Raw genomic sequence first — 25480 nt, forward strand, 5'->3', positions numbered from 1 at the left:
CTACTTGAGGAAAAAGGGTTTAGATTTCCTTTTTCTGCCGTAATAAAGATAGACTGCGTATTTATCAAACAAAGGATTTCGTTTGACAACGCAGTGCCAGTGAAATAGTTCGCCAATAAAGGCCATGATGCTGGCGGAATATCCAATGGCCAGCGCCACCAAACCACCGTATAATTTCTTTAGGTTCATCAGCGCTTTGATGTTCTCCTTTTTGGAATCCTGAGCAGTCAGAGTTGGTAGCATTACGTCGTTCAGCCATTTCTTGACAAGACCAGCCTCTACAACGCGACGAAGAAACAAATCGACGCGCGGTTTCAGTGGCGAATTCTTCTGCAGACCAATTGACATCGGCATATTGATTACACAGTCGCGCATGATGTGCAAACCACTGCCAGAGCCACCGTTTTCTTCTTTCTGTAATAAGAAATATAAATAAGTTCTTATCATCATTGTGGTTCATCACTCTAAAGAATAAAGATTTTTTACATAAAATAGTAATGAATTTTATCCATACATTTGCACAATCGACTCATAAATTACCATGACACACATTTGTGAGAGCATTTAATCATTAGAATGTTACTCTCTATTTCCTTTCATAGAAATAAAAATTTTCCAGTTATAGAAAATTTCTCAATTCAGTCCATCAATTCTCGAATTAGTGATTCCAGAAATCCTATCAGGAATGGGCATTTCTTGAATTGTATTCATACCATTGCTTTAGCTTAGACTTTGTCATACAAATTAGGAATATTTCCCTTTTCATCACTGGAAAGTCTTGATTTCCTAGAAGTCTTATTTTAGACTCGATGTGACAAAGTCTAAAAATATAATTCATTTCAAAGCATTGATTTTTCAATAATAGTTAGTGTAATTAAAAGAGTAATTGAAATATATTCATTTATATTTATGTGAAATTAATGCACTGTGTATAAAAAATGGTCTCACAAATACTGTATACGATTGAAAATATGGTTTTTATGTATGATAGTGTTTCTTTTAGTGCTGTTAGCTGATTTAGAACAAGAATAATACAATTATCGAGAAAACACTTTTTGAAAAAAATGAATAACTCGTCTTGTTACCGATATATACACTGGTGGAAACACTTTAAGAATGTAACAGCCCATGCTTACGGTTTTTTCTTATTGCGCAACAAATTCTTTTTTGATACAGTCCCGCGACGGACGACATGGCAGGCGTCGTGGAACTGTAGGCCCATGGTCGCCATTGAGGTATGTCCTCAAAACATATAACGCATTCCAAGTCCGTTGAATAATAGGCTGGCATGATGGAAACCACATAATCGCAACGCCCGGTCAGTTAATTGAGTATTGCCGTGACGTAATAGAGGAAATTATTCCAATACATAAATGCACTGTACGTGTATACGAGGAAATGAACATCATCATATCATCTGATACTTCAACATTGAATATATTAACTAGAGTATAATGCTATTTCAATTTTAATAATTGAGACTCTTTAAATATAATGTTCTATTTACAGTTCAAATACATCAACAGTAGTAACACCTGGAATATCAATGAAAATGCGAAATTTTATTAAGAAATGACGTTTCTTTCAGGAATAAAAATACTAGATTATAATGAACATGTTCCCTTTTTCCAACTGTATTAACAGAACGTAGGAATCACAGAAGGTAAGTATCCATTTCAATAATATTTATACATGCAATATTATCAAACTTCAGAAGCCACTACGTTTGCTTTACCACAGCACGTATCACATTAGTGTACCAGATATCGTCTTTGTATTAAGAATCAATTGTACTTTTAATACACTTAGGGAGATAAGTCGCATCGCCAATTTCGAAATTTGTATTTATTATTACATATTGTATTAACTTTAATTATACTTTATTTCTTTATATTATTAGTATTAACTTCTTTATATCAATAATTGTCTTATACTATTCAATTACGTAGAAATGCAATGACTTATCACCTATATCACTGTATTAAAAAAGTATTATTTTCCTTTTAGGTGCAAAATGTCGTAAGCTGGTATTTCAATGCTGAATTCCTAGTGGCAATGATGAATCAAGCTATTAGTAAAACGTTCATAATAACATGCATGTATTCTTTGTTATTTCTATGCTGGTACTCTCAATGATTCTACGCATGATAAATTGACTTTTGATTCGGCAGGCCAATAAGATGCAAATTTACCAAATTAGATGATCGAATTATTTCCAGAATCTGTTTTGTTAACTGTTGATTTTGATTATAATATGAAATTTACAATATTACTATGAATTTTGATGAATTAGCATTGTTCCTGGGGTTTTGAAGAAAAGGGGCAGAGCCCCTAAGCTTACCGTTTACAAATTCATGGTTTTTGAAAACATTTCTGCAATAAATATTTATACTTAGCTTCCCCTTTTAAATAAAATACTTAGAAATCACTGAGATTATTGTTCCACTTGGTGAGTTGTCAAATAATTTGTTTTAAAAATTAAACTTTATAGTAATTCCATACTTTTTCTTATATCGAAGTCACAAAACAATTTTCTTCTTCTTTATCTTCATTTTATTAAAATTGATACGGACCAAACTCCAAGTTCTCGTTATAATGTCACATAGTATGGATTGACATTAATCTCACTTACTATAACTAATAACAAAACAAATACTTTTAAAATTATACGACCAATGAACAAAACATTAACATATTTATGACGGTGCAGGATTGTAATACGTACACCAAATGGTGGAGCATTACAAGAACAGCCAAAAGAAATCCACGACTCTAGTCGAATGTTCTTACACAAAAAAGTAATGGTAGGTGGTAAATATCCTAACATCACTTGTATGATGTCCCCAAGATTTTATACAGGGTGTTGAGAAACACAGTGTTATCACCTAATTTATACATGTAACCACCTCAAACTGCCATGCAAGCAGCTCTGTAGGGAAGCAGGTCGTACAGGTACTGAATATCTGTCTGGGATATAGTACCTTACGTTTTCTGTAGATGGCGGTGAGGAACCGCTCTAGCATATCTCAAAGGCACTTGATAAACATTGAGTCCGGAGGGAGGTGCGAACATACGCTGCAGTTTCCCGTTTACCTACAAATACGCACACAGCCAACTTTGAACAAAGAAGAGCTTCTTATCCCTGAATACTGCCGCCACTGTAGTCTCTCCAAACACTATCTAAGACATTCTCAGCGATAAGCAAGTGTCAGGGATAAACTAAACTAAACTCTCTACGTAGAATGAAGCCCTGAAAGCCTTAAGGCGAGCACTCGATGATATTTTAGTTGAGTACTGTAGCGAGTACTTCGATATTCCTACCAACATTATTAGCTGTTTTCACCAGCAGTGCCCGTTATTTGTTTAATTCAAATAGCACAGCTTCATTAGGTTTATGTCAACTGGAAAATCCATTAATGCATCAAGAGATTTATAAAGTTCTTTCTTAAAAATATATAGTTTACAAAAACTTTTTTAACTCTCATTTCATTTTGCAATGTGCACTTACTAAATTATTAATATAATGATTATATTCTCTCAAACTATCATCATCATCATCATAGGTATTCTGTCTTTATTGGCAGGCCACTTGCCGCAGCTGAGAAGCTTCCATGCTCCACGGTCCTCCGCTAACCTTTTCGTCTTCGCGTATGATCTTTCTGTTTTAATATCATCCATTAATTGTAGTCTCCTTCGCCCCTCCCTCTCTTTCCCGACACCATACCCTCTAGGACGTCCCTCATGATACAATCTCTTCTTAGGCAATGTCCCAACCAGTTTCTCTTCCTCTTCCTAATAATATCTAAAAGTGTTGTTTTCTCACCCACCATTTCTAACACTCTCTCATTCGTTTTCCGCTCGACCCAACTATAGTGCGTCCAGTAAGAGAACGTCTCTGACAGCTCGCAGTGACATTGCCACTACTCGCGTGTCAAGGATTTTTTCGGTGCAACTGTAGTGGCAATTTAATTAATGGTATAAGACAGAGTGATCGTGGTTGGTAACACTGGTATCAAATTAGGGGCTGCAATGTCCCACCGCATGTGGTAAGAAACGTCACAGACCATCTCTTGTTGGCCGTGCTATAATTCTTTCCATTCTTCTCCATACCCACATTTCGAAGGCTTCAAGTCGATTTTCATCACCTTTACGTAATGTCCTTGTCTCCTATATTTTTGATGAATTCGATTGATATGTTATCTATTCCTGTTGCCTTTCCATTCCTAAACTCGGATATAGCCTTTTCAAACTCATCCCGAAGAATACTAAATCCTTTATCATCCTCGCCTACTTCATTTTCCACTTCAACATTTAGGCTACACGGTCTTTCCCTACTCTCATATAAGTCTTCAACGTATTCTTTCCACCTTCCTATGACCTCATTTCTCTCGCTGACTACCTTCCTATTCTTATTTTCTACTGCCATCATAATACTCCCTTGTTTCCTCCGAAATTCCATACAAACTCAAACTATAACTGTCGATAATCGTTAATGTATTCCCAGAATTCCCATAGCCTCACACCTTCATTCAAAGTCACTTATTTTGACTGAAAACGTTTATAATAAATAAATGGGATAGGAGAACGCAGAAGTTTTTTCGTAGATAAGGTGGTGTCATGGAAATTTTGGGGAATTTAAAGTGCATAAGTGACCTGTAGAAATATATATTTTCCTCAAGAAAGGGTCTTTCTGATGTACAATTCTGTTGTTGTGAAACCTGTTAGAGATATATAGTTCAATCACTCTTATAGGATAGTACGAATGTTAGTTAGTTAACCATGTCGGTCCCGGCGTCTTGCACAAGGTACATAAAATATGAAGACATTTTTTTACTTTACAATTTTAAACTCAGACTGGCAACATTAAAAACTGTACAAGTGATTATTATTCATCTATTATCATCCCCTGGCAGTTTTCAATGTTGCCAGTCTGAATTTAAAGTTGTAAAGAAATAAAAAATGTCGTGATATTTTATGTCCCCTGTGGGAGACGCCGGGACCGACATGGTTAAAACGAAGCCTACCTTTTTCGCAATGGAATGCTGCAAGAAGTAGATGTTCTCGTAGAAGGCGAAAGAACCTTCGGACACTCTTTTCACAGCTTCCTCCAAGTTGTAGGTGACTTCGAACTTGTTTCCGATTTTCTGTCCGTGAACATCAAGCGATGTCTGGAAAAACTCCTTGGTGTTTTCTCCCCACCCTCCACAGGAGATACGACTCTTGGCCAGCTGCTCCAACGTGTCGATAGTGATCTTTGGTGCTGGATTGGCGAGAATCGCAGTCATACTGGCTCTGTAGGCGACCACCACCAGCAAGCAGTAGAGCCACCACCAACCTGTGAGAAGACGGATGGACCACCCGGTGGGAATCCGTGGCAGTGATACCAGAAGAAGCATTCCGAATGTGTAAAGAATGCCATTGTCTAGCTCTCCAAATAAGTGCAACCCCTGACGGTCCTGATCCTCAACCTTTCTATAGAAGTGGGCCAGGATGAAGAAGATGAATCCACTGAAGAAGAGAGTGATGATGATGGCCACCCACATGAACATCTCAAACGGCAATATCAGAGTCATCCATGAGACGTCGGTGACGGATTCAGGCGTGAGGAAGGTTAAGCACTCTGTGTTGTAAGGGATGCTCAAGTCCATCTTCTCAATGTAGTAAGGGATATGGAAAAGGTTTGCCAGAGCCACTTCTGCGCGACCAGCAACGATCTGTGAAGAACAAAAGATGAAGTTATGCAGAAACTTTATGAAATCTTTTTCATTACACTACAATAGCTAACCTGTAGCACATTGTGTAAATAGTGTATTCTATTGCATATAGTTATATTGAATTCGTACGCTTTGTGCACTTGCATATTCCACAGTTACAATGATATTATTATTGTTATTAATGAACATTTCCTTTCTGACCACAAGTGTTAATAGAATGACTCCGCGCAGAACTAGTCTTCAATACAGCATATACTAACAATCTCAGAATATTATTTCTTAATTAGAGAGTTACAAAGCGTCAAACAATGGGAAAATGCGATGCTTACGTCACAGAAAGAGAAAAGACCTGTTTCGGAGTGAAATCACATTCCGGGGATTCTTTAAATGGTGGAATAGAAAGTTTCAGGCAATGATATTATATTGTTTTTATTTTTTTATTATTATTTTTTTTACTTTAGCTACAAATAAATTTAATAGGACAATAAAAGGAAAGTAAGAACGTAACAAGGATGTTATAAAATAGAGGATCTGCCAATACGTATCTTCATCATATGAGCTCAATGAAGCCAGAAAACAACCGAGCATCGTCTGAGCCGGCACGTCTGATTGGCTACTCTCGTTTCAGCTATGATTGTTGGCTCGAAACATTGCTATCTTAGTTGCGCAGAGTGGGCAGAGTAGGTGTGGCGAAGTTGTGACGTATGGCTTCACGATTTTGTTGTATGGGCAGATCCTCTATTTTATAACATCCTTGGAACGTAAATAAATTGCTTACTATAAACAAAAACGTGTAAATAAGATCTCTTAGATTAAAATACACAAAAGGCATATGTAATGTTTTGTCATTATCAATATAGTATTTTAAATATACCACCAAGATTATTTTATTATTAAACTAGGAACATTAAGAGTCTAGCTACTCTACTAATTCCAATAAAAAAATGCGCAGATTGAGAATATCCAGATCATCATATTACAGCTACAAATATAGCTTTCTTTTGTTTTCAAAACTCAGCTCCCATTGTCTTCAAAGTCAATGTTCTATTGGCACTGATACACTTTTCACACTCTTAATCACATACATTGGAAATTCGTCAGCATACATAATATACTTCATGCTATAAACTACCGCTAGTAATATAGCACTTTCTGCAGCAAGAAAGCCTTTAATACTTTAAAAATACGTTTCCTACTAGCGGCTTTACAATGAATCTATCATTTACTGCTGCAGTGCACTCTACATATTAGCAATTGGTCAATACACATCATTACCGCATATCGTTTTGTCTGTTTGGAATATTCGTATTTAATGTAATAAGAATTTGTATTATACTAGTAACTTTAAGGTTTTACTATGCTTTCATGAAAGAAATGTCTTCGTGGGTTGGAGCTAAAGAGAGCGATATCGAACGAAGATAGCTTGGTAGCATAGATGATTAGACTACCGGAAAAGTACAAGAAAGACAAACAGTAGCATAAATTTAGTGTCTACTGAATGTGTTATTATTTTGAATCTTGAATTTTTATTTTAACACACGAAAAAGCATTCTGCACATATGAACATATTCATAATTTTCTTCTCATTAGATCTAAATTACTTGTGTAATGTTTGGTATATGCTGGTCTCATCTGTCACACAAGAAAGTGCATGCTTTTGAGGGATAGTATTTTTTCCGCTTGAAGCAATGGAAATGAGAAAATCAGTTCGCTTAATAATGTAATTGATATTATTAAAACTTTTAAATCTATGGATCCTGCTAAAATAACAAAATATATTACTTTTGCAAATGCGGTTTACACAACACATGACACAAATAGTGTAACAAGCAAGGAAAACAGAAAAACTGTCATATGATAACTTCCACATAACAGAAATATAAAAATCACTGGCTTCTTTAAAGTTTATAGCAGAAATGCAGTACAGTAAAAGCTCTTTATTCGCGGGGTATATGTTCCATAAATATGCCGCGAATACAGAAACCGTGAATACGGAATGGTAATTTATATGGGATTATAGGGGATACGTTCCTAGGTGACAAAATAGAAAAACAAATACGTATATAAAAAAATTAATTTACTGTATTTGAAGTTTTTGACCATATTGATTAATTATTATCTTCAGGCTTAGGCAATGGTTTGAAGAATTTTGTAATTTTTTTCTTGCTTGACAGTTTTTAAAAGCTCCTTCAATTCAGACTGATATTCAGCAGTGGCATTAGCAATTTGCCTCTTAAAAATAAGACTTCGTTCCATAGACGGATCAATTTTCATAAAGAAATAACACAGCTCATTTGCCATTCTTAAACCTTCACTAAGATTTTTCAAATTAAATGTCACGTTTCCAGTGCTTGTTGAAGCCTCTTCTTCAATGGGCTGTGAATTTAACATTTCCTCCAAGTTGGTTTCAGTCAAGTCTTCATCTTGCGATCCAAGCAATTCCTGAATGTCACTTGATTCTATCTGTTCGAACCCATCTCGTCCTATTCCATTCGCAATTTCGGCTATGTTTGCAGTCAAAGTTTGAATTTGCACACATTCTTCGTCATTTTCCGCAGTCTGAGCAGGCCACAGTTTTTTCCAGCATGACTTCAATGTGTGTGGCTTCAGTTCTTCCAATGATTCTTTTATGTTTACGATGCATTTTGCTATGTCAAATTTCCTCCAGCAGTCCATAACATTCATATCAGGATTACATTACATATTATCCAATACGATTTTGAAGGTTCGTCTAATGTAATACAGCTTGAAGGCCTGGATTATTCCTTGGTCCATAGGTTGAAGCAAAGCGGTTGTGTTGGGAGGTAAAAATGTCACTTGTATATTTGGATGCATAGTTTCAAGTTCGCGAGGATGACCTGATGCATTGTCCAAAACTAGAACTGCTTTACAGTCTAAATTCTGTTTTTTTAATAAGTTTCAACTTTAGAAACAAAACAATTCCGGAACCAGTCACAAAATATAACGCTTGTAATCCACGCTTTCTTATTAGCACGCCAAAACACTGGCAGGTCGTCCTTGATTTGATTTTTTAAAGCACGAGGATTTAACGATCTGTAAAGCATCAATGGTTTAATGACACAATCTCCAGATGCATTAGAACATAGCAGCAGTGTAACTCTATCCTTTGCTACCTTAAATCCAGGAGCAGACTTTTCGCTTTTAGAAATGAATGTTTTGTTTGGCATTCTCTTCCAAAACAGTGCAGTTTCGTCTGCATTAAATACTTGCTCAGGTTTGTATCCTCCATCAGCTACTAAGTTTGCAGATTCTTCTGGATATTTTTCTGCTGCAGCAGTGTCTGCAGATGCAGCTTCTCCAACGATTTTAATGTTATGCAATGATTGTCTCACCTTAAATTTATTGAACCAACCTTCCGATACTTGAAATCCTCCATCTGTACATTCACCACTACAACTACTATCAGATTCTTTAAAATGAGCGTAAAGACGCTTTGACTTCCCCCGGACCATTGGACCACTCAGGATTACCCTTTTTTGGTTGCGGTCTTCGATCCATAATGACAACGCCACTTCCATTTTTTCTATTGCTGGATCACGAACAATTTTCGCTAACAGTGAAGTTGAAGCTACAGACGATCTTAATTTATCTTCGGATTTGTTTTATCGATCGTACAGTTGATTCGTTGACATTGAATGAGCGTGATATGGATGCAAACGACTCTCCAAGGCGTAAACGATCAAGCATTTTTATTTTCACTTTAAGCGGTAACAGATTTTTTTCGTGTCGAAACTCGTTTCTCATTTTTTTTTAAGTTGACATTACTGTATAAATTAGGAAGACAGCGGTAGAGACGTGTTACTCGATCACAATTTTTGTAACGAATGGAAAGACGAAACAATAAAACACGCAAAGCGGCTCTTACCAAAGGACGGAACGTCTAATAATATGGCGGCATTTAAAAATATACTTTATCCATTGAGTAATAAGGTTGCTTTCATTCTGTTTGTTTACATTCTCAAAAACACCGATCGCGGCGAAGGCGGCTTATGTCAAAGTCCGAACCAATACAGCGGCGATATCATTTAACAACATACTTTAAGCAAAGTTGTAATAAGGTCTATTTTACATTTTATTAGTCCATTTGACGACGTTTACAAAGGATATTGGGTTGGATACCTATTGGAATCCTTTTTATTATTATGTATGTACGTACTTATTAGATCCGCGAATATAGGAATTGGTCGCATTATTTTAATCCGCGAATAGTGAAAGCGCGAATAAGGAGCTTTTACTGTACGTGAGTATAGGGCCTAGTGACTACCGTTCTTACCTACCAATCAACTAATCCATATTCGAATCTTCATTAAGTACAGTTTTTTTATTATTATTATTATTATTCGTCGAAGGAATTCTTTTATGTAGTATTAGAGTTTTAGATATGATTTCATTCTGTTAGTTGTTTTCTTGATTTTCTCTGAGATAATAAATTAAGGCTACAAGTATGATTCTAGATCAAAAGTAAGGGTGTTCTAATTGTTTTTTCATTAATAAAATGCAGCAATAAGCTTTGATCCGAAACTAACTATACACATAATTGAAACGAAAATAGCAAATGTCTATCAAATGACTCAACCTACATCTGTTTCTCTGTTCGTTCATCTGTCTATTTCACCATAATTCTTCTAAAACATATTCGATTTTGATGAAAGTTGATCCTTCCTCCAACCCTTGAAAAAAATATACTGTTTGATCTTGCAAGAATCTATCAAAAATAAAGGAGTAAAAAAATCCTACAAATTTTCACATAAAGAAAATCATTTTCTGGCAAAACGTAGTGTATACTTTCTTTAAATTATACCAAAATCATCCCCAGTGATTGCGGTTCAAACTGAGCGAGGATAAGTCGATAAAAGATGTAACTTCCCAAAACTTCGAAGTTTCTTTGTTGAAAAAATATGATGCTAAGAAAATAATGTTCTTTGATAATTTTACAACAAAGACTCAATACAACAAAGACTCAATTTCGATGCAAAACAGCATATACTTCGTTTTAGATATGGTTTTCGAATCACCTCACTGCATGGGGTTAAAGTCTGTGAAGAATTTAAGGGCGAATCCCCAATTAAACATACGATTTGATTTTGTAGCAACATAACCGTATATTTCTTTGGAGGTGTTTTGATGATTTCCCCTCGATACAGTTAAAGTCACTAAAAATTCATTAATGGATTTACTTTACCGATCAAAAAAAAAAAAATCCATAACATTAGTAAACAAATATTTGGTTTTCGTGGAATGTCGGATACGTGTATCTGTGGCTTTCCAGTCATTTCCCTAGCGTAGCACTTGGGTATAAATCAATTGAGACTCAAGAAATTAATTTTACTCCTTCCCTTTAGCTTAGAATATATGTCCTACGATAGCTTTCGTAAAAATAATTAGGTTTTCAATGTATGTCTGAACTGCATGTGAGTCCGATTCGACGTGGATACCCCATGATTTTGTCTTTCCAAAATGCATTCTCTGAAGGAACGTTTTATTGTAGAAATGGTCTAAAATCGCATGGTACAAAGTCAGAGGAATAAGTTGAATGACTAAATTTTGAATTGAAATTTTTGGGCCAGAAACTTAGGGCTTTAAATTACTATAACTCGTAAGTTGCTATCCGGAGGATTGATTCCCTTATTATCAGTGTCCATTTTCCGATGTGTCTCTAAAAGTAAACTTTGTTTCCTTTTAAAGGATGTAAAAGTAATTGGAATCCACTAACCTCTCCAATCATCCCATCGAAAGAGCCGTTGACCAGCTTCTTCCCCCAGCGTTCGTTTGGCCTTGGCTCATAAATCTGCGGTACAAATTTCATCGCTTTGGCCAACGTCTGCAGCACCTCAATCTCCAGGCCATCAAACTCCATGTTCGTCTTCGATTTGTCCTCGTCAATTGCGTTTTGCCCTCCGCCATTTTCAGGTTCCTTCTTTATCTTCACAGCGGACGGAACGTGCTCGAACGTCACCACCTTCAGCGCCTGCCCTCGGAGGTCAGCAGTCTTATCATGGAAAAGTCTTTTATCTTTCTGGAATTTTCCTCGTTTCCAAATATTCAGTTGTCGAGTGGTGAGACCCTTCTCAATGGGAGATGGGAAAGGGACGGTCAGAAGCTCGAACCAGGGGAATACAAGACGACCTCGTCGTATGCGAGCTTTATTGTTGCGGATGAATACAACGTTTACCATTTTCTTCCACAAATAGTTCAGCTGAGGGCGAAAGAGTCTGTGGTCGTACAACAATACGAAGTTCGCTCTAGTGTCCAACAACCGATATCTGTAAAAGGTAATAAAAAAAACTGATAACCAAGTTGATTTTATGGATCATATTACTCAATTAATTCTATTTCTTTTATTATTTGTGTAATTTCAAAGTAATATAAGGTTAACTAAACTAACTTTCTGCTGTTCCATCCATGTTTTCTTTCAAATACACAAAGTGCGTTCATTGTCAGAGTTTTATGGGGAATTGTTGTAGAGTTGTAGTATTTCAAATTTTAACCAAATATTATTCTAATTCACGGTTTTATTCAATTTTATAATATAACAGTTTTCTTTATTATTTTAATTATACTGATATAAAAATAATAATAATTATATAATAAAAGATAATAAAAACATTGTAATATTATAAATTTGAAGAAACCACAGACTAGAATATATATTCTAGTCTGTGAATTAAACCGTGAATTATAACGATAGTCCTATTTGATGTAGCTAACAATCCACTATCTTCAACTGATGATGTTAGGCTTGACCCGCTGCGACTCATACCCTGATATTTGGAAACACTAGCGCCTTGTCTTACGCAAAAGGCTCTCTACTTTTTAAGGTACCAGATACTAACTGCTAACAACGATGTTAATACAATTTCCGGAGTTGTTAGTATTGCAAAGATGTTAGATCAGTCATTTGCAACTGTTCGATGTATGACGTTGAGGTACGGTTTGACGATTGGAGAAGGGACATTGATAACAGATACAGCAAGGAAGGAGAAAGGACGAGGTAGAGAAATGAAATAAACCAAGTGATGCCAGTGTACGAATAGTTATCAATCCAATAGTAGCTATCTCCAAAGCCATCGACGTTCTTCTTTTGCTGGCTTTTGTCGGCACATTTTCTGTCTGCTTCGTGTAAAAATGGAGCAGCCAACCGTGACATCACAGATCATTCAGTTCGGAATGACCGGGCTACATTATGGATTTGAAAGTTGATCGCTACGTTCCAGGGCAGAACAGGGTTCATGGCTTTTTCTAAAACGAAGTATCGAGATATATGTGAGTATATGAATAAATGGGTACCTCTTCTGGATGTTGATTTACTTTCAGTTGATTAAAGTAGACCCGTCATACACCGACGCTTTTGATAGGAAAAACTTAAGGTAAAACTTTTGTTGGCGTCTATGAAAAATATTGAGTTATAAGTAACTAGAGATGTAGTGGAGGATGTTTGGGTCTGTACGGAGTATACTCACCTAATATTTTTATAATTCAACGTATACTAGCCCTTAAATCAGGAATGTAATTGTGGGTATATTTTATATATATATATTTTAAACAGTCTAGCGTATTTCCCAAAAATTTAGCAATACAACACTGCAAGCCAAGAAAGGTACATTCATACGACAGCTACCAAAAAATTTGCCTTGTACACTCCGCATCAAAAAAATTGCGACAGCTAACGCCATGTAGTTAGGCCACCCAATATACACATTCTTATCCCATAATCATGTCAGGTAAAGAGACCCCCTCTCTCTCCTCCTTTCTTCTCTCCTATACTTAAATTAGCTAGAAACATGAGCGCAATTCTTATTTCAAACTACACATGTATTAGTTTCGATAAAATGAAATAATAAAACCGAGACGAAAAAGATTCATAGGTTGATGTAGAGAGAAACTGAAACACAATGAAAAATTGAAACCAATGGATGTCTATTACACAGAGATTCAAAACTGAGGCAGAGAGAGAAGAGGAATAAAAAGAAAAGGGAGAACAGATAAAAGTGTGGAATTCAAACGTAGTAAGAAAAGAACCTAATATTATAAAGTTCCGTTTCCAGAGATCCAACAGTAATATAGAAATAACATTTGTTTCTACATATTTTTTCAGAATTATTCGAATATATAGAGGATGCTTTAAACATTCATTATGTCACTTTCATAATGGATAGCATACTCAATTTCAAGTAGAACTGTAGATCTCAGAGACACAGCTGGGATGTCAAAAGTTTAACACACATGCTCTATTTAGTTGGCTCTGTTTAGCGTCTGGTCAGTTGTCTCCGAGCACACGGAGAGTCAGGACAGGCTTTTTCGCGCGACGTGTTTCTGTGACTGGTGCAAGCCGAAAATGCAGCATTCGTTAGAGCATAGGTACGCGATTAAATTCTGTGTTAAACTCGGTAAATCTGCGACAGAGACGTTTGATATGATCAAGCAGGCTTACCCAGATGATGCTTTAGCAAGAAGTGGTGTGTTTCGGTGGCACAAGTCCTTTTCGGAGGGCCGGGAAGAGGTCGCCGATGAAGACCGTGCTGGAAGACCTTCGACTTCAACAAACACCGACAATGTGACTCGTGTGCGCGAAGTTTTGAACTCAGACCGTCGACTAAGTATTCGTTTAATTGCCCAGATGTTAAATTTACCAAAAACTGTGGTTCATGAAATTGTGACGGAGCATTTGAACATGCGCAAGGTGTGCGCGAAGACTGTCCCAAAAGTGCTCACTGACGACCAGAAATTGCGGCGAGTGGAATTGTGACAAGAAAATTTGAACATGTGTGAAAGTGACCCCCAATTTTTGAATATCGTAATCACAGGTGACGAATCATGGATCTTTGAGTATGATCCCGAGACAAGGAGGCAATCTTCCGAGTGGCACACGCCGGCGTCTCCTCGCCCAAAAAAGGGAAGAATGAGCAAATCCAAAGTGAAAACGGTGCTCATTGTCTTTTTTGACATCAAAGGCATCGTCCACCATGAATTTGTTCCTCCTGGACAAACCGTCAACGTCAAGTTTTATGTGGAAGTGCTCAAGAGACTCAAACGAAGGGTCAATCGGAGCCGACCAGACATTGGAGCCGACTGGAAGCTGCACCACAACGCCCCGGCTCACACCGCCTTTCTTGTGAACAGCTACCTGACCAAGGCCGGCATCCCAACGCTTCCGCAGCCGCCCTACAGCCCAGATGTGGCCCCCCGGACTTCTTTTTGTTTCCTCGCCTGAAACGCCCGATGAAAGGCAAGCATTTTGAGATGACAGAGGGGATCCAAGCAGCTTGCACCGCGGCTCTCAAGGCTATTCCGTAGAATGACTTCCGTGACGCCTTCAATGCTTGGAAATCGCGCTGGCGAGAAGGAGCCTATTTTGAAAGTTTTTAAAGAATTGTAAGGATTGGCTCAATAATTTTTTTTAAATCGACTCAATCCTATTACTTTCAGGAAAAACCCTGTAATAATAATAATAATAATAATAATAATAATAATAATAATAATAATAATAATAATAATAATAATAATAATAATAATAATAATAATAATAATAATAACCTATATTTAATATTGAAAGTAACTATGGTTGTGACTTCTAATCTCTTGAACCACCCGACTGATCTCGATCAAATTTTCAACATTGATAAGGTTCGGGCCTGGGAAACTTTTTTATCATTTCATTTTATCGGTAAAACTTAGGGTTAGGAGCAGGGGAGGAAGGTTGGTATATAAAAATGAATAAAACGTAATAACTCTTGAACCACCAGACCGATCTCTATCAAACTTTCAACATTGATAAGGTTTGGATCTGTCACGACTTTTATCATTTCAGTTTGACGGTGCAACGTAGGGGCCGGAGAGAGGGAGATATACATATATGTAAAAAAAAAAAAAATGAAAATAAAATTGACACTGTCTTTGTGACTTCATCACTCTTGAACCACCCGACGGAACTCGATTATATTTTCAACATAGATGAAGTTAGGGCCTAAGACGGTATTTATCTATTTAATTTGACGATATAACTTAGGGTTTAAGGGGACGAAGGAGTTAAAAAGAATAAATAAAGCTTGATAACTCGTGAAACAAAAGATGAATCACGATCAATTTTTTAACATAGGTGAGGTTCGGGCCTGGGATGATTTCTATCATTTCATTTTCACGGGAGAGCTTGGGAAGGGCAATGGGAGAGGGAGATATATAAAAATAAAAACTTAATGACTCTTTAACCACCAAACAAATCTCGATCAAATTTTAACCTAGATGAAGTTCGAACCTGAGATGGTTTCTGTCATATTACTTTGACAGTGTAACTTAAGAGATGGGGAGGGGGAGCAACATTTAAAAAAGAACGAAAAGTTACCGGTATAAATCTATAATTTTCGGAGTCACTGAGATTAACACTGACACATCTGATGCTGTTTAAATCCAAATTCAGCTCCTCAATTTGGAGGAGGGGGATACAGGCCCGTAGCCAGCCCGAATATTTAGGGTGGGCCCGGTGGAAGTTAGGAGGTGCCCGACCAAAAATATTAGAACATGCCATATTATAGTTCATTTGCAAGCCTACCGGGAAATTTTAGAGGGGGCAACAAAAATTTACAGGGAACCGCTCCCTAGACCCCTCTGGATACGGGCCTGGGAGATACATATAAAAATGATCGAAATAACCAATATCATTGTCCAATTCATAGTATTTCGGCTCGCTGAGATCAACAATCACACTGCAGATGCCGTGCCACACAAAATAGGGTGGGGAGGGGATATATAAAACACATAAAAAATGACCGATATCAAAGAGCGCTTTAGTAATCCTAAACAGTGAGTGAGTAACGGAACATATTACTATTTATTCTCAATTTAACCCAACGAAGCACATAATTGACGTTAATAATAATAATAATAATAATAATAATAATAATAATAATAATAATAATAATAATAATAATAATAATAATAATAATAATAATAATAGACTACCATACTGTGAATGTGAACATTATTATTATTATTATTATTATTATTATTATTATTATTATTATTATTATTATTATTATTATTATTATTATTATTATTATTATTATTATTATTATTCACGTACTTTTGAACTTGCTCGACGAAATTACTGCAAAATATGTTTTATTTCTGTAATTTCTCCTGGATTGTATGTTTTTCCTCTATTAGTGAGCACAAATTTCTCTCTAGGCCGTCGAATAAGTCAATTTGGTGATGCACTTTGGTTCGTTCCAAAGATCAGGGCTAAAGTAAGTAATATTTGGCTTGTTATTTCAGACGGCATGTTAGTGTAGGGGTAACGTAATGGCCTTATAAATAATACAGCTATTGAACGTGGGTTCAAATCTTGTTGAAGCCGAAGTTAAACTTTTTACAAACTGGTTGTGAAGAATCGACTTATCATACTGAACAAGCAATATATAAGAATGTGGAAGCGAATGCCTGTATCATGATTGAGAGGATTTACGAATGCTGGTTGGGAAAGGGCAAGGGACATTCCAAGGCCATCATTGATCTGCAGTATACAGTTATCGTTCTCAGATAGAAACACTACACCATTTGTTAAACAAACTTTCGCTAAAGTAATCGATGGTGTAGTGCTAACGTGCCAGACTTCTAAATGGAAAATCTAGGTTCGATTCCCCATCAGGTAGATTGATTTTGTTCGCATAAAATAATGGCTGCAGAGATTTATCTTCTGAGGGAGAAATTACAAGGCATCACTGGCGATGATTCAAATAAACAGTGTGTGCGTTCTATATCATACACTGTAATGATAAGTATGTTTCATATTTATATTCGTCCCTCCCTCTGTGTGTGTGTCTTGATGTTTTCCTATCCTGTCTTTACATATTTCACTTCCCCCCTCTCTCCCTCTCTCACACAAACGCACTTCATGTTCCAAAGTTAAAACGGTACAACAGCCCGATATACCTGGTCTGGAGAATTTAATTAAGTGGGAACTTTGGCGTCGTGTTTTAAGTGTTCTGGGGATAACATCTCCACTCCTGGTCATCTCTGACAGAAATACTGTTTAAACGCAAGGGAATAAGTAAAATCTCTTTTTTATCCTCTGGGTTACCGAGTCTCAGTCGAATTACCGAGTCACTACGGATTTGAATCCTCGACCCAGTAGTGGTCTATAACCTAACAAACATCATCCGACTGACACGATGATCCGTTTGAGCTCTTAGCGTGTTCATTCTATCTGTGCAAATTACGTTATATCCGGAAGAGATTAAATCAATGCTGGATGTTCGGAACAGATAAATCTTCGGAAAAGACTAGAAAATGGTAACTCTTTGGTAATTTGAAAACAAAATTTTATTTATACTAGTTCGACGCAAAATTTGTTCCCATCCTGTAATCCAATGTGTGTGTGTGTTTTTTTTTTTTTTCACGTTGAAATTTGAAACATGCTACATCTATGAGGAATATAAACTTTTCCTTTCGAACATTTGTAACTTTTCGTTACGATACAGTTTGAACTTTTAATATAGGGTATTTCTGATAGATATTTAGCATTAAAATAGAAGTCTTAAATTTTATCTTTTTCTTTCTCTTTTCTTTTCGTTTCGCGTTTTTTTCTGTTTTGTTCAGATTGAATTAGTAGTCTGAAATGGAGGATATGACCAACGCTATCTACTGGGTATATTAGAATGTATTTTGGAACAGTACGTCCAATGAACACTATCGACTTTGCAACCGAACCACGCGTAAATAGAGCATGTGTGTTAAACTTTTGACATCCCAGCTGTGTCTCCGAGATCTACAGTTCTACTTGAAATTGAGTATGCTATCCATTATGAAAGTGACATAATGAATGTTTAAAGCATCCTCTATATATTCGAATAATTCTGAAAAATTATGTAGAAACAAACGTTATTTCTATATTACTGTTGGATCTCTGGAAATGGAACTTTATAATATTAGGTTCTTTTCTTACTACGTTTGAATTCCACACTTTTATCTGTTCTCCCTTTTCTTTTTATTCCTCTTCTCTCTCTGCCTCAGTTTTGAATCTCTGTGTAATAGACATCCATTGGTTTCAATTTTTCATTGTGTTTCAGTTTCTCCCTACATCAACCTATGAATCTTTTTCGTCTCGGTTTTATTATTTCATTTTATCGAAACTAATACATGTGTAGTTTGAAATAAGAATTGCGCTCATGTTTCTAGCTAATTTAAGTATAGGAGAGAAGAAAGGAGGAGAGAGAGGGGGTCTCTTTACCTGATATGATTATGGGATAAGAAGGTGTATATTGGGTGGCCTAATTGCAGGGCGTTAGCTGTCGCAATTTTTTGATGCGGAGTGTACAATGGACGTTATGGGTACAATTTAAGCGTTAGAACATGCTGACAGACTCTTCGAGCCCTCACCACACACACACACACATACATATAAAAAAATGTGTCAGTCATTTGCATGTTCCTACTTCTACAAAACAATTTTCCTCTTTTATCATAACCCAGACGCATGTTTTCATCTTGAAAACATAATATTTTATTATCTTAATTCTCTGTTGCAGGTTAGTTCAATAGCATTACTGTTCCCAAAGAATTATTTTCTTTCTCCAAGAATTTGAACTGACAGTGCGAATGATAAAAAATAAAAATGAATCTTCTTCCTTAGTGTTGCAACTGTATTGTAATAAGCTGTTAGTAGTTTATTGACAGCGCATAGGAACGGGGAAATGATATATATTAGGGTGTCTCTTATTTAAGGTAATTTCGTGTTACGACATGCACACCCGCGAAATGTATTCTATGTGACCGTAAACACGCATTACTGAAATTGCAACTCCCTACGAGAACGTAACCCGTGCCGACTTGAAGACAAAGTCACGAAATGACGTTTCCACATTATAATTTTGAATGTCCAGCCGTGATAACGGAGAAATTAAAAGAGACAGAGAAACGAAACTTTGCACGAACCAAATAGAGAAAGGAAGACACTTGTCCGTGTGTTGATGAACATCACCGGAAGAACAGTGTTGCCAATCCAAAAGAAAGCTATGTTTTTTGTAAATCGAATGACCTAAATTGGATATCACCATTGGAAGCAACAATGAAAATAAATACAAAAGAGATGGTAAACGCAGATCAGCGTTGCAAACTTTTCGAGAAATAACGTGAAACATGTTAAATGCAAACGCAGTTGGCGCACACAGGGAGTGAGGTACTAACGGTTTGTAGACCTTAAATTAAATTTTGACAAGAACTGTTTATGCTGACTCCAAGTCTAGAAGAAGCCATTGAACTGTGTTGGTGTTGCCATCAACAGAAGAGGAAAGTTGAGTTTGGAAAAGATGCAATAACTCCGAAAAGGTTACTAATGCAGTATAGTTTAATGCAAAGCGGTAGAGCATGACTAGCAGTGCTTGGTGGTTATGTGAGATCGATAAGTCACATATTGTCTGAGATATTCGGTATCTTGTTAAAGTTGAGAAGTATGTTTTGTAAAAGATGGCAACTTACTTGCGACAATGGCGTTTGCATTTAACACATGTTTCACATTATTTCTCGAAAAGTTTGCAACACTGATCTGCGTTTATCATCTCTTTTGTCTTTATTTTCATTGTTGATTTCCATGATTATATCCAATTTAGGTCATTCGATTTACAAAAACATAACTTACTCTTGGGCTGTCAACACTGTTCATTCGGTGATGTTCATCAATACATGGAGAGGTGTCTTCCTTTCTCGAGTTGCTTCGTGCAAAGTTTCGTTTCTCTGTCTCTTTTAGTTTCTCCGTTATCACGATTGACATTCCAAATTGTAATGTGGAAACGTCATTTCATGACCTAGTCAAGTTGGCACGAATTAACGTTCTCGTAGGAAGCTGCTATTTCACTAATGCGTGTTTACGTTCACATAGAATACATTTAGCAGATGTGCATATCATAACACGAATTACCTTATATAAGGGACACCCTAATATATAAGGAACACCCTAATATATATAAGAAGCGTGAAGGATACCTTGTTATTTTGTTCAGGGAAAGGAGGCTCAGTATAGCAATAATCTAAGTCCTGAAGATGTCTAAATCCACAGCTAATTAAAATCAGTTTCCACCAGCCAACGTTACGTCTAGCAATTTCCTTACTTCTGGGTCGTCTTATGGGCAATCCTAGAGTCACTCCCCTCTCCAGCACCTAATGTTTCATTCTCGTTGGCGCTTATGTGTACAATGCAGAGATTAGTCGACATTTACCGAGCGAAGTAGCTCAAGTGGTAGAACGTTGGCTTCGCATTCGCGAGGTCGAGGGTTCGATTCCCGCTACCGACTATGCTGACTGGGATTTTCCAGGATTTTCCTCAGTCCTACCAGGCAAATTCCGGGATGGTACCTGCTAAACAGGCCCTGACCGATATCTTCCCAAATTCTTTCCACTGTTATTGTTGTTGTTATATATCCAGTATAAAATGGCTTCTGAGCTGTATCTGGTGATGGTTAAATAAATAAATAAATAAATTTCACATTTTCCTCACACATAGAATGAAAACGTATCCTTACCGGTCACCAAACCTGAGAAGTCTCGATAGCTGGAACCCGTTGGCAATGAGGATGATGTACCCGTTGCATCCGTCCTTCCTTACTTGTTCAATGGCTGCCAACGTCGTGTAGTGAGGGTTGATGAGGTCTTCATTATCTTTTACAGCCACTTTGAAGAACGGCCGGTACTCCAGGGTGGCAAAGAAATTGGCATGAAGCAGGCTGCTATAAATCGAGTCGGTTATGATGCAGAGGCAACTGAACAAAAGAAAATAGTAAAGATTATACGTGGTTACAAATCCCTTTGTACCTGCTGTCAGGTGATGTGTGTGTGCACCTGACTATTTGCATCATAGATTACTTAAACAACTAGGAAGAACAGGCTGATGACAACCTTAAAGCTGTCCTGACATTTAGAAACAGAGTGTGGTTGTCCATAATGTTTCAACAAGGATGGTGAGCGGCAGGTGGCAGCACTGAGTTGGAACACTATATGAGAACAGAACAGTAATGTGAACAAGGATCTTATAAAATAGAGGATCTGTCCTTACAACAAAATCTTGAAGCCATACGTCACAGTTTCGCCACCCCTACTCTGCCCACTCCGCCCAATAGGATCGCAATGTTTTGAGCCAACAATCATGGTGAAAACGAAAGTAACCAATCAGACGATGATGGAAACGAGAGTAGCCAATCAGACGTGCCGATGCACGGTTGTTTTTTGGCTTCATCGATTTAATAGGATGACGATATATATGGGCAGATCCTCTATTTATAACATCCTTGAATGTGAAACTGTGGAATCAAACCGTATAGAATCCAAAAGAAGCAATCTTTCATAGAACAGACGCAGTGTCCATACTTCTGAGTCTACCTCTACATTGGCTCCATGAATGCATGTATAACCATATTTCATTTCTTTTAATTCTTGATGAATTCCGATGAGTTTGACCGATTCCCCAGAATATGAGTAACAGAATATTGTTCCTCTTTGTTGCACCTTACAACCAGTGCGGTTATTTCTACATTTCTGCTATTCTCGTATTATGTTCCAAGTTTAGAGTTATCTTTAAAATCTTCTTTCATAAAACTTTGAACCTAAACAGAAAACCTATCAAACAGAATTCCTCTACTTCTCTCAAGTCTTGATGTTGTGCGAAGTCATACTCAAAAGAACGTCTCATTTGCTTTATAGGATTAAACAAATATTTGATTGAGAGCACCATTGCATTATAGTAATAACACTGTTCTCTTCATATGTTTTGAGATTTCAAACTGGTCACCACTAGAGCTCAAGGGCTGTAGCAAGAAACATAGCTGTTTGTAACATCACTGTCGATACAGCTGATCGAATTTCTCACAGCAGAAAGTGTGTTCACCAGTGACAATCACCCTCGGAAATGGGGAGGACTACGCGGACATTAGAAACAAGCTGGGTTGTTAGAATTCGTGCAGAAAACTTAAGGAAGTAAACCTTGCCTTCTTTCACAAACAGCGAAGTGGAAAGCCACACAGTAGAGCGGTTGCACATTGCATTCGTGTTGAAAAGCTGATTCGAAAGAACTGGCCCACAGACAGAGGTTGCTATGAAGTGTGGCATATCTTGGAAGTGAGTGCAGGCAATAATTGCAAATGTGGAATATCAGAAACTTTGTGCGCAGCTTCTGTCGCAAAAGCTGACTCCTGGTATGAAACACAACAGAATGAACAATTGTAAACGGTTACTGCAGCGCTGCGAACATGAAAATGACATGTTCTTGAACAACATTGTCACAGGTGATGAAATTTGGGTTCACTATTTCGAACCTCAAAATAAGAGCATTTTCGTATAGTATTGGCACAAAGAATTGCCTACACCAAGAAAGGTTATGGCATTCGCAGACAAAATCATGCTGATAATCTTCTAGGACGTTCATGATATAATGCATAAGCAACTCCAGCCTAAAGACACGACCAGTGGTGCTATTCAGCCGATTCGCACCGCTTCTCTAGAACTGGTTGTTAAAATATTTCGAGTTCGCAGAACCGTTTGTTATAACCAGGCAACAGTAAATTTTACCAAGTTAAACCCAGGAGCACTAAATATTAGTTTAACTATCTTTGTTTTTAGAAATTTTTACAGCTATAGGCTTACAAATATGATCTCTCGGAACAAGGTATAAGGGTTTATTTCTTAATCTCAAATGCTCAGATATCAAGAATGAGAACTGGGATCACATGAGTGTAGTGGTGAGGGTTATTTACATTTGAAACACATACATACCATTATCAACAATTGTCGATCCTTTTCTGGATTAAGATCTTTCCAAGACATTTTGACAACCATTTATCTTGGATAATTCGTTTCCAAGATATTCGCAGTGCTACCTAATTTCGTCACATCACCTTGTATTAGGATGTTGTGTAGGTCTCTACTTGACACTTGTGGTATCCAGTAATAAATTTGCTTTTGTCTACCTCGTATGCTTTGTTTCCTAAGAGAGTTATATCTATCTATTTACTCTCTCTGTATATATATAAAACCGGTTGTTACAAAATTAGAATAACATCACTGGACACGACCGTCAATTCTGATCAACACCGTAACGCTCTCACACAACTGTAAGCACGGATTCGCGAAGTCCGTCCACAAATGGAGCTTGTTACTCATGCATACGTCTAGATTATCTGGAAAAACAGTTATTGTGCTCTGTAGATTAAAGTTTTAGTAATGTAGATGTTTATTTTAACTGATAACTTCAATTGTTTTCATATTTTAAAAAAGTGGAACCCTACCCTCTTATTTCTTATTAGACTCCATGCTCAAAATGTAAACGTGAATACAGAACGTGTTCAAGTAAGCTCCCCTGTGAGGAAAACAAAGTAGTCATGTAATTTAGCGGTTCAAAATTGAACGAAGTGGTACCAATGAATGTGCACAAGAGACACAGTGCGAATATGGTTCGTAGTTTAATGGCAATGAAATTCTAAAGCAAAGGGGGAGTTATATCCGTCGTTTGTTCTTTTGGACAAATGACAACGTTAGAGGGGGCAGGGGAACGAGCACCCCCCAGACATGATGTATTTTAAGTCAATTAATGTGAAGTTTTCCCTTTCTGTACACAAAAAAATAGGTCCCGCCAAAAATGTCTCTGAACCTTCGCCTGCCCCCTAAGAACTACATCTGGAGTAGACACTGCAGGCCGGTAGCCAGCCCAAAAATGTAGGGGGCCGGTAGTAGTTAGGAGGGCCAATCCAATCATATTATAGTTCATTTGCAAGACTATCGTGAACATTTTAGGGGCCAGTAATAATTTAGGGGGGGGGCTCTAGACACCCGCGGATTTGGTCATGAGACACTGTACCTACCACAGACATAGCTTGTCGCTCGTCCGGAAAGTATTAAATAAGAATATAGTCGTACATTCATTATTTGCATTATTTGCAAATTGATCTCAAAAGTGCAAAATCAATGCATAGATTAGTAAGTACTCGTTTGTGCTTCTCCACTGACCTTAACTTATCCATGAACCGAAGAATTTGTGTGAGAAGTTGTTCTAGAAGGCGATGTCTCATGGATTCATTGACAGCCACCTCAGGAAGACCAGAGTCCGTTTCATGAGGTGTCAGGGCCAGGATAAAGAAAACAATTACACTGAATTCCAGGCTGGGCATCATGCAAGCGGTGTATGCTTCATTCTTTTCAAAGATAAAAGATCTAAGGAGAGAGAAAATGTTTTTATCATAATCAAAGATCATAATATAACGAAAAATATATTTTATGACTTTTTTATTTTCAAACGACCATACAAATATTGGAAATATTATTAACTTCAAAACATAAAATTAAATATTGTAAGAGATTAACACATTTCAAACCATTACGTATGAAAAAAGAAGTTATTTTATACACAGCTGCTTATCAATTTAATGGAAAGATGTCTGATGTCGAGTTGGCAAGAGTCAGGCGGTGACATCAACGTCGGGCTATTGGTACTGGTGTGTTAGGGCGAATTCCGTACTACGTGAGGATCAATAGAACAATAGTGTGCTGTGAACTGAGCAGACGATGTTAGTGTAAAATAGGCGACTCCTGTGATTTCCAAAGAGGACAAATTGTTGACGCTCGGTTATGTAATCAAGAGCATGACGGGAGAATCAAGTGTGTTAGGTGCTTTGTCACGAGGGACAGTCTCCAAGATGAATATGACTACAAAACTCACACTTCAAGCACATCGGCGAAGACGGACAGAGGTCGGAAACAGTGGCGGCTATAAA

The 25480-nt window shown here is 37.1% G+C and overlaps 1 protein-coding gene across 1 annotated transcript; it reads right to left on the reverse strand.

The window, feature by feature from the left end:
• On the reverse strand, window positions 1-24877 carry LOC145694298 (putative glutamate receptor). Its single transcript, XM_081770387.1, has 5 exons — window positions 24717-24877; window positions 21245-21481; window positions 11449-11998; window positions 5025-5714; window positions 1-414 (listed from the first exon to the last, which is right to left on the reverse strand). The coding sequence occupies exons 1-5, from the start codon at window positions 24875-24877 to the stop codon at window positions 1-3; spliced, it is 2052 nt and encodes a 683-aa protein (XP_081626513.1).
• Window positions 24878-25480: the final 603 nt, after the last annotated feature.

This window comes from Thermobia domestica, chromosome 9, assembly GCF_964235325.1.
Source record: "Thermobia domestica chromosome 9, izTheDome1.hap1.1, whole genome shotgun sequence".
Classification (NCBI taxonomy): domain Eukaryota; kingdom Metazoa; phylum Arthropoda; class Insecta; order Zygentoma; family Lepismatidae; genus Thermobia; species Thermobia domestica.

Excerpts from the sequence above, each read along its gene's own strand:
- LOC145694298 (XM_081770387.1), bottom strand. The coding sequence starts at position 24,877 with ATGCCCAGCCTGGAATTCAGTGTAATTGTTTTCTTTATCCTGGCCCTG. Across the intron at positions 21,482-24,716 it reads CGGTTCATGGATAAGTTAAG|TTGCCTCTGCATCATAACCG; the intron begins GTCAGTGGAGAA and ends TCTTTTGTTCAG. Across the intron at positions 5,715-11,448 it reads TCGATGGGATGATTGGAGAG|ATCGTTGCTGGTCGCGCAGA; the intron begins GTTAGTGGATTC and ends TGTTCTTCACAG.